Source organism: Salvelinus sp. IW2-2015, unplaced genomic scaffold (genome assembly GCF_002910315.2).
Source record: "Salvelinus sp. IW2-2015 unplaced genomic scaffold, ASM291031v2 Un_scaffold3566, whole genome shotgun sequence".
Taxonomy (NCBI): Eukaryota; Metazoa; Chordata; class Actinopteri; order Salmoniformes; family Salmonidae; genus Salvelinus; species Salvelinus sp. IW2-2015.
Window position 1 is genome coordinate 37,022 of NW_019944845.1, and position 14,847 is coordinate 51,868.

General features: G+C 41.9%; 2 protein-coding genes across 4 annotated transcripts in view; both read right to left on the reverse strand.

Moving 5' to 3' along the window:
* LOC112076092 (ELAV-like protein 1) overlaps nucleotides 1-5,248 on the reverse strand; it is a 7,400-nt gene extending 2,152 nt beyond the window's left edge. Inside the window, exons 1-5 of the mRNA XM_024142983.2 lie at nucleotides 5,076-5,248; nucleotides 4,066-4,272; nucleotides 2,081-2,264; nucleotides 992-1,095; nucleotides 8-46 (exon numbers count right to left, since the gene is read on the reverse strand). Coding sequence (XP_023998751.1) covers nucleotides 8-46; nucleotides 992-1,095; nucleotides 2,081-2,264; nucleotides 4,066-4,101 — 363 coding nt within the window. The 5' untranslated portion in view covers nucleotides 4,102-4,272; nucleotides 5,076-5,248. The remainder of the gene's footprint in view (nucleotides 1-7; nucleotides 47-991; nucleotides 1,096-2,080; nucleotides 2,265-4,065; nucleotides 4,273-5,075) is intronic.
* A 4,313-nt stretch (nucleotides 5,249-9,561) lies between these two features.
* Nucleotides 9,562-13,204, reverse strand: tspan37 (tetraspanin 37). Of its 3 annotated transcripts, XM_024142980.2 has the most exons (8): nucleotides 13,118-13,204; nucleotides 12,869-12,952; nucleotides 12,066-12,257; nucleotides 11,853-11,927; nucleotides 11,126-11,224; nucleotides 10,900-11,052; nucleotides 10,632-10,716; nucleotides 9,562-10,429 (listed from the first exon to the last, which is right to left on the reverse strand). In XM_024142980.2, exons 2-8 carry the CDS (start codon nucleotides 12,929-12,931, stop codon nucleotides 10,197-10,199), a joined length of 900 nt encoding a protein of 299 aa, XP_023998748.1. In that variant the 5' UTR covers nucleotides 12,932-12,952; nucleotides 13,118-13,204; the 3' UTR covers nucleotides 9,562-10,196. The 3 variants fall into 3 exon arrangements, with proteins under 3 accessions (XP_023998748.1, XP_070297293.1, XP_023998747.1); XM_070441192.1 differs by lacking the exon at nucleotides 11,126-11,224; XM_024142979.2 differs by lacking the exon at nucleotides 13,118-13,204 and having other exon boundaries at nucleotides 12,869-13,030.
* Nucleotides 13,205-14,847: the final 1,643 nt, after the last annotated feature.

Consider the following 14,847-nt stretch of genomic DNA (forward strand, 5'->3'; position numbering starts at 1 on the left):
GGTTGGCGTCTTTAATGGTGTCAGAGCTCGGCCGCGCATATGAAACCTAACACCAGAGGGCAGCACAGAGCACATTAAACACCACTGACAATATCAGTGTGTACTACTGAGGATTACACACAACCCTGAATTATATCTAGCCAGAAATGAGAAATGACTTCTAAAAAGTGGATGTTGGAAGGTTGTTTTTATTATATTTGTATATCTTTATGCAATCCTGGCGAATTAATGTTTTGTAATTGCCCTATGTGTTGAATTTACAAAAACGTGAGTTTACTTTTATAATGAGTAATGTTTTATCATGAGTAATGTCTCCAAAACTAGAAAATTAAATAGTGAAAGGGTGCCTTGACTGACCAATGTGGCTTTTACGTAGAAAAACTATTCCCGTAGTAAGCTGTGGTGGGAAATATCGAAGTAGGACTTTCCGAGTGTTCAAAATTACATAAACAACAATTATAGTAACAAAATCAACGGAGGGAAAAACAGTCTCAGAAGTGATTTTTTTCCTCTCCTACCAAACCAAATAAAAAGTTCCAAACTTAAATGATAAATTAACGTGTAAAAATTTCTACCTGAAGTAGTGGTGCTGAATAAAGAAATTAAAATAAAGTTTAGTCTTCAATAAGGCTGAAAATACGGTGGCACTTCTCTACTCCATCCGTCAGAAGCGGGGCCAGTGATCTATCAGACGTGGTCTTGTCCTGTCTAATATAGACCCATACTAACGCCGATTCCCAAATCCAACCCTGAACCACAGGCACTACATGCCCATCAAACGAAATGGGTTGGTATTAGCAAAAGGAAAAGAAAGGCTAACATAACACCATATTGCTAACACCCACACAATCCTTTCAGATCCATAGGAGGGTCTAGGAGGAAGCGTCTAGGGGTCGATTTGACGGTCAGCCTCAGTAGAGAAGGGCTAGTTTAAATGACATGACATGGTTGGGTTGACACAGTACTGTAGGAACACCTTATTGCACGTTACCTTGATAGTTTTAGACTGTAGCCTTAGTCCATTCAGAGTATTGATAGCTCTTTCTGCATCGCTAGGGGTAAGATAGTTAACAAATCCGTACCCTAAACTGTGGCCTAGAGAAAAAAAAAGGAAAACAATAAAATAAAATAAAAAAACGTTGTATAGTTTCAAAAAAATCGGCACACTGGTCAAATAAATGATTAAACAAAACAAATCTACACAATGCATGCTAGTCGTAAAACAAGTAGATAAAAAAACATGAGCTGGTGCACACCCAGAATAAGTGTGTGGAGGTACTGACTAACGGCGAATAAACTATCAAAAATAAAGAGAGTTGCACACTCCATGTGTAATCTCCCAGCAATTTAATGGGTATTTACCAACGTTTCCAGCGCCCTGAAGAAGGCACAGTGATGCCAAAACGTTGGTAAATAMCCATTAAATTGCTGGGAGATWACACATGGAGTGTGCGACCTTATTTTGATGGTTTATAGTCGTAAAACAAGTAACAAAGAAATAGGCTTCAACMAAACTGGACTGYTTTCCTGGAATAAGGAAAGCCGAGCCCMTCACRGACAGATCGAGAGCATGGGTAAATATCTACACCAACAGCMTTACACAAAACAMCTATTTGGAATACCTCAACTATCAAGTTTAGGAGGACAAATGTTCAAATTGCAGCGAGACATAGTCCTAAACAGAACATATGACATGAAGCTGTTTGCATAGATACTACAAACATCTCACCACAAAGTTACTAGTGAGCATGTCAAAGATGTCTGTCTCATCAGCAGTTCTCATACACCTACAAGAGGYAGACAGGGCARTAYACCAGTTACTCTACACACTGACTGGTTGGCTTGAACAAACATGTTATGGAGGTGCCCTTTGTAATATTTCAAAAATTATGGGGGTCCCCACGGTTTGTTAAAGGTACCYCTGAGTCGTGTTCAGTAGGACGCAACATAGCTAAATGTTCACCGAACACACCCCTGTAAATGTGAGCCCTACACGCAGCAGACCAACTCCTCCAGCCATTCTACTCCAAGGWCATAGGTCACACACCTGTAGTGCATTGTGGGACAAGGTGTTCCGTACCTGCCACTTTGTCCCGTATGAGCTTGGCGGACTCCACCTCGCCAATGCTGCTGAAGAGGCTGCGTAGCTCGTCCTGGCTCATGCTCTGGGGAAGGTAGTTGACTATCAGGTTGGTCTTGGCATCCGTCACCTCATCTCCTCCTCCCATGTGATCCTCGTAGCCGTTGGACATGTCATACACCTCCTGGGGAGGGAGGGGAGAGCGAGAGGGGGGCACAGTTAAGAGAAAAACAGGCATTCGGAAGTAAACCAGCATGGCTGAAACGTCAACGGGATGCAGATTTTAAATCATAAAAAGGAAAACAATAATATAAAATTTTTACAATTCTACATGCAACATTGTAAACATAGCATCCTAATCTACAGAGCCTAATTATGCCCCAGATTTAAGGGGCACCTTGGTGGATGGCAGCAATGACAGCAGCTCCTCTTACCCACAAGTGAATCACCCGCAGTACTTTCACAGCCAGACTCTACTCTCAGCTACATAATCATGGACCAGGCATTATTTTAAAACACGCCTATACCCAGCCAGCCCCGACACTGCTCCGGGATAAGAGGTTGAGATCCAGAGACCACAAACGTCACAGAACATTGAGATGATTCTGTTGTGTAGAATGGAGAAAGTCCCAGTCAGCCCCACCACATTTCACTTATTTCTGCAGTGTTCTAATCACTTCATCCCACTGACCAAGCCTGGTTGTTGTGGTCTGACAGAGTTCTAAACCAGGGGTAACCAACCCTTCCTCCCGGAGWGCTACTGGGTGTGCAGGCTTTTGCTCAAGCCCTGCTTTGCGGCGTTGATTAGTAGAAATCAACCATCGTGGATGTTAGAACCTGCCTTGTGAGCAAACGCCTGCTTACCCAGAATTCTGCGTTTTTCACACAGAAAATAAAAAACAAGAAATATCTTGCTGCGTTTTGCAAAAGCAAATCTAAAATGCTTATTGTAATTCCTGCTCGGTATCAGACTAATTTTTTGCTTCAGTTGCACTTCTCCACTCAGATGCGAATTCACAGACAGGCATTATAATCAGCAGACAGCACTCTGATGTGTAGCTRCTTTTCTCCGTTACTTTTCTAGGTGTAGGCTCATTTTCTCCAGTAAAATGCAACTATTTTATGGTAAATGCTCAATTAAATTGAAGCAAAACATTAGGAAATGTACCTGACTACATTCTTTCTATGATAAACATTAGAAATATGATGGTCATGTAAAGTTTTTGAAAGAAATACCTTGCTTTTTCATATGTAAGAAAATGTACCCGTGTGACTGCTAGCCAAATAGGCTTGCACTTCTGTTGTCATCTGATGAAAATGAAGCTATTTTCTGCAGAATGTGTTGCACTAACCTGTGTTCTGTTAAGCAAAACTATAGTTGCAACCCCCCCAATCACTYGACTGAAGCAACAACAAAAAACGACTTTCAATATAAAAAACTCAGGTGAAATGGTTTAAAACAGATTTTTAATGGTCTGCGTTTTGAAAATGCAGATTAACGCAACCCCTGCCCWGTGGGTAGAGGGTTAGCTAGCTGCTACCCCTGTTCTGAACATTGCATCCCCTTGACCAGGCCTCAGTGCTGTGTTCTGACAGAGCTCCATTCATTCAGAGGGGCTATCTGATTGTGTATTCTGTGGGGTAAGACAGTTAGCCATCCAGCAGGCCCTTGGATGAATGAAACTCCTGTATTTCACTAGTAAACATGATGACCAATACTGATGGGTCTGACTATGAGGATAATTCATATGCCTTTTTCTCTACTTGCGAGCAATAATAAATATTTATACCAGTATGTTAATAAGCGTAGGAGTGTATATAGTGATATTGAAGCCCCAGTGTTGATCAATACATTCGAAAACCATGGGCCAACACACAACATATTAATGCAATCTGATTAAATAGCTAGCTAGATTACAATTGTTACAATATAATTACTTTAAGACTGATCTAGATCCTCCTCTAATGGGAAAATTCATACTCACTTTTAGGTACCTGATGTGGCCTCTTCGAACAGCCATGAAGACCCCKCACTGCTCCCAAAGCTGGAGGAGGTATCACAAACAAAATAATGTATATGGGACCAACAAAAAAATAATAGGGGTGAGGGGGTAGGGTTTGTTTTCAAACAAAATTAATAATGAGCTAAACAAAAACGAAACGGTAAATTGAGCCTCCCCCTTCTGACGCACCTGTGAAGAAGAGCAGAGCATTATTTTGTTAGTCCCTGAGTGGCTAACTATCTTACGACCACTGAGCTATTACGACTGTTATCTTGATGACTTATTATTTGTGGCATATTTAGTTAGCAACCAGACTGTACACAGTAGCTAGCTAGCACGTTGGCGAACTAACGTATTAGCCAACTACTGTARCTAGATTTGGCCTGTTTGTGGCTAACGTTGCCTCATCGAGCACTACGGTAGACAAATAAGAGCAAAACATTCCAACCGCAACGTTAGTTACTAGTTTGTGTGAACTAGCTAACGTTAGTACCTAGCGAGTTATATAAATATCTAGCAACTATTTACACCAGGGGGCGTGAACACTTTGGTTGCTTACTAACTGGCTAGTTAATAACTAGCTAGCAGCAGCTAGTTTCCTAAATGCAAAAGGAAGAAAAAAAACATTTGCTGACGCAAAGCAAATGGACATTGCCCTGCTAATTAACGTTAGCGAACACATTGTTGCAGGAAAACGTTAACTAGGCCCTATGCCAACCGTTCCCTTATTTTCGCGAGCATGTGTTGAATGCGGTCCCTCTCTCCCACCTAAAACTCCGACACCTTGTTCAGGGCCTTGTTAGCCAGCTAGCTAGATTATCCAAATTGGCAAAAATTTGCTCAAATATCATTCTGTGGTTAGCTATCTGGCACTGGTGGGGCCTCCAAACCCCCATTGCTGGCATTCGGCTTTGTTGTAGCAGAGCGAAATGGTAAATCAACAACTGGATTACTACAACATAGCTAGTTCGACAACCATATTGCTAACTTACCAGCTTTTTGTTGTTGGTGCTTTCGCTGTTCTTGTCTGTCAATCGTTCCGTTTTTTTTAGCTAGCTAACGTTAGCTGGCAGCTCCTTCTCGCAGGCACCAAAACCAAGAGGACCGCTGACGAAAGCAGTTCCACGCCCACCTCTGCAGATGATTTGTTACTKCCCTTGCCAATTACWGATGTGGGTACATACCAGGGTGATTCTGCAACTACGGGCACTTCTATGTCCTCGGGGTCAATTTTAGGTATTTTATTTAAAAATATGTTTTATATATATATATGTTAAGTTCACAGTACAATCACCCCAGATATTTTGAACACCTCTCTATCAAGTATTTTAGCAACTTTTCAGATGCATTTTATACCTCAATTTCACTGTTTTGTCCTTGTCCCCGACGCAGACTTTTGAGCTTCTACTATGTTTTTCTATGAGAACACGTTAATAATTACACATTATATCATGTTATCTACTAGAGAAAGAGTCAATCAAATAAAATCTATATCAATATTTAGTGAGTAWGCCATTTATATTGTTTTTTTWATACAAAATATACCTGTCCTTTGGTAGTGATGAGAATGTTAATTTAGTGACCATGGAAACTTATTGTGACACTGAAGCACATGGCTGCAGCAGATGTGATGTGATGTAAATATTGTAAATATATTGTAAATATTGTTTGTGTAGAGAATATATTTTTTATTGTCAGTCATTTCCAAACAGGCTATAATTTCTTTAATTTGTGGTATAATTTTTTATAAACACTGACTACTAAAATATTGTGTTGTTATTATTGTGCATTATTACTAATAATAATAATAATAATAGGGGAGGTAGTTCAAAAATGAACCCCAAAATGTTCTTCAAAAGGCTCTTAGAGGATCCATTAAGAGGGGTTCTTTGATGAACCCTTTCAAAGGGGTTCCCCCATAGTTTCAATTTGAAGAACCCCTAAAGGATACTCCAAGAACCTTTTCTTTTAAGAGTGTAGCGCAACAACAGGGAAAAAGGACAAACTAACGAGGAACAAGAAAAAAAGCAGAAGCGCTTCTTGAATGGCACAATTCAGATCCTTTATCAGAAGTTTAAGAGGGAATATTCAGAGATTAAAATGTCCTACTAGGAATTCTGCAAAATGCGTTGCTTTTTGGGTTGTCATGCCAACAGTCCAGGATAGGAACAGATGTCTCTGCAAAACCCACGGCAACCTCCAGTTCATGGCGGACAAACTACAGCATCACAAAGTGATCAGCTGCAGCAAMAATGAGAAAGTTAGAGTTTTTGTACTGTGAGAACCTAGTTGAGTCTTTGCAGAGAACTACCTGTGTAAATACACCAGTGAAATCCAGGCAATTCACTTTGGCGATTCTCACAAGTAGGTGACTCTCCACACCTGTGTTGGATTTATTTTATTTMACCTTTATTTAACCAGGTAGGCTAGTTGAGAACAAGTTCTCATTTACAACTGCGATCTGGCCAAGATRAWGCAAAGYAGTGCGACAAAAACAACAACACAGAGCTACACATGGGATAAACAAACGTACAGGCAATAACACAATAGATAAGTCTATGTACAGTGTGTGCAAATGTAGTAAGAATTAGGGAGGTAATGCAATAAATAGGACATAGAGACAAAATAATTACAATTTAGCATTAACACTGGAATGATAGATGTGCAAGTAGAGATACTGGGGTGCAAAAGAGCAAAAAAAATTAATAATATTGGGATGAGGTAGTTGGGTGTGCTATTTACAGATGGGCTGTGTACAGGTACAGTGATCGGTAAGCTGCTCTGACAGCTGATGCTTAAAGTTAGAGGAAGATATAAGTCTCCAGCTTCAGTGATTTTTGCAATTCGTTTCAGTCATTGGCAGCAGAGAACTGGAAGGAAAGGCGGCCAAAGGAGGAGCTGGCTTTGGGGATGACCAGTGAAATATACCTGCTGGAGCACGTGCTACGAGTGGGTGCTGCTATGGTGACCAGTGAGCTGAGATAAGGCGGGGCTTTACCTAGCAAAGACTTATAGATGACCTGGAGCCAGTGGGTTTGGCGACGAATATGTAGCGAGGACCAGCCAACGAGAGCATACAGGTTGCAGTGGTGGGTAGTATATGGGGCTTTGGTGACAAAACAGATGGCACTGTGATAGACCACATCCAATTTGCTGAGAAGAGTGTTGGAGGCTATTTTGTAAATTACATCGCCGAAGTCAAGGAGCGGTAGGATAGTCAGTTTTACAAGGGGATGTTTGGCAGCATGAGTGAAGGAGGCTTTGTTGCGAAATAGGAAGCCGATTCTAGATTTAATTTGGGATTGGAGATGCTTAATGTGAGTCTGGAAGGAGAGTTTACAGTCTAACCAGACACCTAGGTATTTGTAGTTGTCCACATATTCTAAGTCAGAACCGTCCAGAGTAGTGATGCTAGGCGGGCAGCATTCAGTTGAAGAACATGCATTTAGTTTTACTAGCATTTAAAAGCAGTTGGAGGCCATGGAAGGAGTGTTGTATGGCATTGAAGCTCATTTGGAGGTTAGTTAAGACAGTGTCCAAAGAAGGGCCAGATGTATACAGAATGGTGTCGTTTGCGTAGAGGTGGATCAGAGAATCACCAGCAGCAAGAGCGACATCATTAATATATACAGAAAAAAAGAGTCGGCCGAGAATTGAATCCTGTGGCACCCCCATAGAGACCGCCAGAGGTCCGGACAACAGGCCCTCCGATTTGACACACTGAACTCTGAGAAATAGTTGGTGAACCAGGCGAGGCAGTCATTAGAGAAACCAAGGCTATTGAGTCTGCCGATAAGAATGCAGTGATTGACAGAGTCGAAAGCCTTGGCCAGGTCGATGAAGACGGCGGCACAGTACTGTCTTTTATCGATGGCGGTTATGATGTCGTTTAGGACCTTGAGCGTGGCTGAGGTGCACCCATGACCAGCTCGGGAAACCAGATTGCATAGTGGAGAAGGTACGGTGGGATTCAAAATGGTCAGTGATCTGTATGTTAACTTGGCTTTCGAAGACCTTAGAAAGGAAGGGTAGGATAGATATAGGTCTATAACAGTTAGGGTCTAGAGTGTCTCCCCCTTTGAAGAGGGGGATGACCGCGGCAGCTTTCCAATCTATGGGGATCTCAGACGATACAAAAGAGAAGTTGAACAGGCTAGTAATAGGGGTTGCAACAATTTCAGCTGATAATTTTAGAGAAGGTCCAGATTGTCTAGCCCCGCTGATTTGTATGAATCCATATTTTGCAGCTCTTTCAGAACGTCAGCTGTCTGGATTTGGGTGAAGGAGAAGTGGGGGGGGGCTTAGTCAACTTTTCAAGTTTTTGCAGGGGGTGCAGAGCTGTTGGCCAGGGTAGGGGTGGCCAGGTGGAAAGCATGGGCAGTCGTAGAAAAATGCTTATTTAAATTCTCGATTATCGTGGATTTATTGGTGGTGACAATGTTTCCTAGCCTCAGTACAGTGAGCAGCTGGGAAGAGGAGCTCTTATTCTCCATAGACTTTACAGTGTCCAAAACCTTTTTAGAATTAGAGGATGCACATTTTTGTTTGAAAAAGCTAGCCTTAGCTTTCCTAACTGACTGTGTATATTGGTTCTTGACTCCCCTGAAAAGTTGCATATCGCGGGGGCTATTTGATGCTAATGCAGTACACCACATGATGTTTTGTGCTGGTCAAGGGCAGTCAAGTCTGGCGTGAACCAAGGGCTAGATCTGTTCTTAGGTCTACATTTTTTTGAATGGGGCATGCTTATTTAAGATGGTGAGGAAAGCACTTTTAAAAGAGCAACCAGGCATCCTCTACTGACGGGATGAGGTCAATATCCTTCCAGGATACCCGGGCCAGGTCGATTAGAAATATACACAAATGATAGTTTCACTTTGCTCACTGAGCTCTTCTGTGCAGATGACCCCTTTGCTATCCGGGCCCATCTTTCAAAAACACTGGCCTACTTCCTTGAATTATGCCCATCGGCTACTTTTGGAATGTTACTGTCTTATAAAATGTTTAACAATGGTTGTTATTCAAAAYGTTTGCAATAAAATATTGTTTTATCCGTGTTTTTTTTTTAATAGATGTCCACCACACCTTGTCATTCCCCCCACACCCATATATTTTAGGTACATTAGTATATTATGTATAACTTACATTGATTTGTTTTATATAGGGAAATGATCATAATCTCAAAAAAAAAAGGTTGGGTGGAAATATCTTATTTTTCATGATCTTTTTCAGCTGTCACAAAGGCAAGTCTATAAGTTCAGGCGTCGTGTTGAATTATTAATATTAGGAAAACCTTAAATCACATAAAATACAAGTTAATATACAAATGTATAAGAAATGTGTTAAAAATGAAATATATAATTAATTTAACTAAAATTGATGTTTAATGACGTGATGGAAATAAAATGTGTCTGTGGCTGTATGAGAAAAATATATACATTCCTAGACAAATCAAAGACAATTATAATACTAGTAAAATGATGGTTCAATAACTTTTCATTTCTGAAAGCTTGCAGGGCCAAAGTGCSCTAAATTGCAGAATCACCCAGCTACATACTGGTAAGTTACAATCAAACAATAGCCACACAACATAGTTTCAACCAGTCAATTACTCAAAAGCCGTGCAGGGTAGTGTAAAAATGTCATTAATATGTCATCTGATGGACATGTGACATGTTGACCATTTTTTTTGATGGAGTGGTTTCTTTAACAAGCATGCATCTACATCAGTGAACAAAAACAAAACAGACCAACCAAAACAGAGGCCATTACATATTCCAGTTGATCCTTATGAAACGAAGGAAGTGTATGCAGAAGTGTAGGACACTTAACACTTTTAGAGTACAGCTTCCTTCCTCCCTTCACGGATGTGTATACATTAGTTTAGTGAAAGCAAGATAATCACTCTTTTAAAGCAGTTTCACCAACAAGATCRGCGATGATTACGTCAATTACCTGTAATGGTACCCTAGGGGCTCTGGAGCTGCCCAGACAACTATAACCCCCCACCCACACACCTAGAGAGCAGTCTTTTCAAACAGCTCTTACACTAAAAGGGCATTATCAGCATTTTCACAATTTCACAGTATTCTTCCAACTTCAGTGTGGAATTATTATATAAAACACTGGGGGGGGGAATCACATTTTTGACTACACAGGGCCTTTAAGGTCCTCAGCATCATGAACTTTACCAACTTCCAGGACATAGTATATGTATATCTAAAGCAGATTTTCAGTCCAGAATACTTTCTGCCACTCTGGTTCAGGCCCACTCCCTGTCTAGTATTCCATACTCCAACAGAGGCTGGTCCCTCATCAGCTGAGCCACACTCACAAACCCTACAGTCTGAGAGACAGAGACAGAGAGAGTGAGAGAGAGTGAGAGAGAGTGAGAGAGAGTGAGAGACTAGTATGGTTACACCAGGCACTACTGTACCTGATCTTGTCCAATAAGAAACACCCATTTTTTTTTTCTGTTGTAAAATGTTCTGCTACGTGACCCTTATGTTGTTCCACTATACCCCACAGTGCCCTCTAGTGGTTCCCACCTCCACTAGCGCCACTGCCAGCGATGACCAGATGATGAGATGCAGAACAAAAAGCAAGGCCTCCTCCAGCTTTCACCTGGCAGCCCTGAGGGAGAGGATACACACACACAACTGGGTAAGGGGAGTGACATCTCTCTGGAATTAAATGCTGCCCAGGTGTGTATGTATGAACATACCTTTGGATCACCACAGAGTGCCAGGGCTGGTGTGTGTGTGTGTGTGTGTGTGTGTGTGTGTGTGTGTGTGTGTGTGTGTGTGTGTGTGTNACCTTTGGATATAGTAGCCCGGGCAGCTCTAGGGTACCGTTACAGGTGTGGTAGGTGGAATTACAGCAGCTGTGAGGCACACTGCCCCGCCCACTGTGGTTAAACCAGGGCGTGGCCAACCAGTCACGGTAGTCATAGATTCCACAGCACTGTAACTGGAGAGGATTCACATCACAGATAGTCATTAGATCAGTTCAGATTCACCCCCCCCCCACACCCCACACACACCTCTTTCTGTGTGGCGTCCACAGCATCAGAGTATGGGTCCTGACTTCTTCCTGTGTATCTTTGAAAAACACTACTGAAGGGAGCCAGCTCAGAATCCACCTGAAAGCAGGTCAGYCACATCATGTTATTTATCATAAGTATAACATACAGTGAGTGTACAAAACATTAAGGACACCTTCCTCATTTTGAGTTGTACCCCGCACTTTTGCCCTCAGAACAGCCTTCATTACTCGGGGCATGGACTCCACAAGGTGTCGAAAGAGTTCCACAGGGATGCTAGCCCATGTTGACTCCAATGATTCCCACAAGTTGGCTGGATGTCCTTTGGGTGGTGGACCATTGATACACACGGGAAACTGGTGTGAAAAACAGCCGCGTTGCAATTCTTGACACAAACCGGTGCGCCTGACACCTACTACCATACCCCATTCAAAGGCACTTAGATATTCTGTCTTACCCATTCACCCTCTGAATGGCACACCTACACAAGCCATGTCTCAATTGTATCAAGGATTAAAAAGTCGTCTTTTAACTGTCTCCCCCCCTTCATCTACACTAATTGAAGTGGATTTAACAAGTGACATCAATAAGGGATCATAGACTAACCAGGTGAAAGCCATGTCATGGAAAGAGAAGGTGTCATTGTTTTGTACACTCAGTGTAGAATGTCAAATATGGGGATGTGTGCTCGTTTGGTAGTTTTGTAACACCATATATATCTAAGTACCTTTCCTGCGTTGACRTAGGCCAGAGCAGCAGCAGTTGCCTCCAGGCAGAAAACCATGACCAGCAGATAGACAAACTGAAATGGCCATGACAACAGATAAGGTGATAAGCTGTATCCCAAACTGTAGAGGACGCATAGCATCAGAGCTATGAAAAGCAAAAATACATACATTTTATTATATTCAGACACACGCAAGTACACACAAAAACTCACCACACCCTGTAGCAAGGCTGACTTTCTGAGGGACACCCAGATGCCCAGTCCTCCGCTGGCCAATAGGAGAGTAGCGCTGGCCAGAGCTAGGCATGCTGGGAGGATGATGTATGTGTGGGCAAAGAAGAGGCCATTGTGTCTGTAGTTCAACAACAGGTACATACCACTCAGACCTACCACCAGACCTGCCAGCTAGAGATGAAGGGAGGGAGGGAACGAGAGAGGGAGACAGTGTTTATCATATCATTCAGTAGTAAATCATTATTGTGACGGTGCAATGTAGAAATAAGTCATTCAGAAAAAATCTTCATGTATATCTTTCTGAAAATATGTATGTGTGTGCTCTTGTAAAATAATGTCCCACTATAAAGTCCCACTAGCTCTGAGGCTTCCTTAGTTCTCACGGAATTACACACACACACACACACACATTCAGTTAGTCATGTGGATTCAACAGCATCTAGGCAATTAATCTGTAAACATGTAGCAAGAGTGAATAGAAGCGAGACAAAGAGTGGTGGAAACACTTCATATGACATATTCTAAGCTGTTGGCTAGATAATGCACAGCACATTCTCTTTTAATGAGATACATTATAGTTTTTCAGTGGACAAAATGAACAATACATATCAAAAGTGCATAGAAATATGCAATAGGCTGAAGTGAAATAAATATTACAATATTTATAAGTGATTTGCCATTCCTCGACGTATGTTAGCTTAAACAGTTTTACAGGACGTACAAAGCAGAAGMACATTATGGTCAGCGGTGTATCGGATTTGCTTAGCGCTGCAAGATCTTACCCATAGAAGTTGGCAAGTTATCTGAATAACTATTTTAACAGCTCGTCGTCTTGTTTCACCCATTTTATCTCAAAGGGCAGTGCTCTGTGTGTTTGAAGAAATTATATATTTACTTAGTCACGGGGTTTACTCCATACAGCACAGACATTCCACCACAGCAGAATGTCAAGTTCTAATATGAAGAAACAAAACAAGGTAGAAAAACAAAGTAGACCAATTCAAAATCAAAAGTGTGCACGCATAACTTGCCGTTTTTCTCCAACCGCATCAAATTATTCAGGCATTTCTCAAAAGAGAGAGAAGCGTGACATCGCATGACAGCGATAAGGAAGTAACGGAAGGATTTTACATTAACCCCATAGCTCCCACTAGGTGCCTGAGCAGAGCTGGTGTATACAGCTACATGGTACATAATGTATTTTACACTGGAGCCTGCTCCTCCTCTCACGTTAATCAGCCAATCAATCAATCAATCAATCAATCAATCAATCAGTCATACGTTTTAAGTACGTAAATGCAGACAGACAGACAGAGCTAGATGGGTGTGTGGCGCCCTCTGTTGGGTGGTGTGGACTGACGTTGGTAAGCGCATCCCATCGGTTATGTGCTCATCCCAGTCATCGTTACAGTAGAATAGATCTATGCTGACATGACACTGGCAGTTGAGGACCACAACAGCACGCCAGTCTCTCCAGTAAAGTTGATTTTCTTATAAAGTATATTGAACATGTATTTAGAAATGATGGGATTGATGATTTAATTAAATAATAGGCAATATGATACATTATTTATACAACAGGCAATACAAATACTTACAGGGCATGATAGAACAGTAGGTGTATTAAAGGCAGAAGGCTGTAGGTAGTTGTGATTCATGATGAAATTCAGTGAGTGTTTATCGTGACATTCTGTGTTTCACTTAACGTGACATTTATGGTGAGCGTTAAAAGTCTCGTTTTACAATTACGATTTTACAGAACAATTCCAYATTTAGATTGTAAACATTTACATGTGTTCTTCTCAAAGACAACCTCTATTCTAGAAAACAACAAACAGAACGTTAGGCACTACAGCTAAAGACGGTATGTACGCTTACGTAGTGCTACGACCATACGAACATGCATAACCAACGGAGTAGGTGACAGGCATAGGAGAGTGTCCAGGGTCGCGTTCAGAAGGCACAAAACAGGACAAAACATTTAGAAATGAAGGAGGTTCTACTTGAACTGAGGTGCTCATTTTCTTCACCCATTTTCAGGTGTATTCAGTCAGGTGAAACATTCAAAACCTACACATTTGCAGATAGAAATATATTAATGTGGAGCTAAACAGGTCCCTATCCTACATGATGAGAGGTGACGATCTGTTCTACACAATATATTTCTATCTGAATATCCTGTAGCGTTGTGTCCTCCTGAATGGATATGAGAGCCCTGCACTTCCTCATTAGTCCGCGTGGGAAGCAGTCTCATTGGCTGAGTTGTGGATGTGATGGGCCAAGCGGCATCATGGTCCTCCATGTTTGTGGTTTAAGTTGTCACCTATCAGCTGGAGGTCCAGATTTCAGTCTAAACATCCACAGTTCAATGCAGTGGTCTGTGTGTGTGTGTGTGTGTGTGTGTGTGTGAGTGTGTGTGGTTGTGTGTGTGTGTGTGTGTGTGTGTGTGTGTGTGTGTGTGGTGTGTGTGTTGTGTGTGGTGTGTGTGTGTGTTGGTGTTATCTAGTCCTCTAGGTCCAGATCTCAGTAGGCACCATGCCCTCCTTGGTCCCAACAGAAGGCATTAGGTTCTGTTCTGAGAGGAAGTCCAGAGGGAATTGAACCAGGAACCCTCTGATCCTCCTTAGCTCCTCCTGGGCTTTACCTGCGTCGACTGGGCCAGGCCTGGGTTCGTCTGGTAACTCTCTAACTCAGACATGTTACGAACCAGGAGGACGGCAGGCACCGGAACACCTGGAGAGAGAGCAGGGAGGGAGAACGA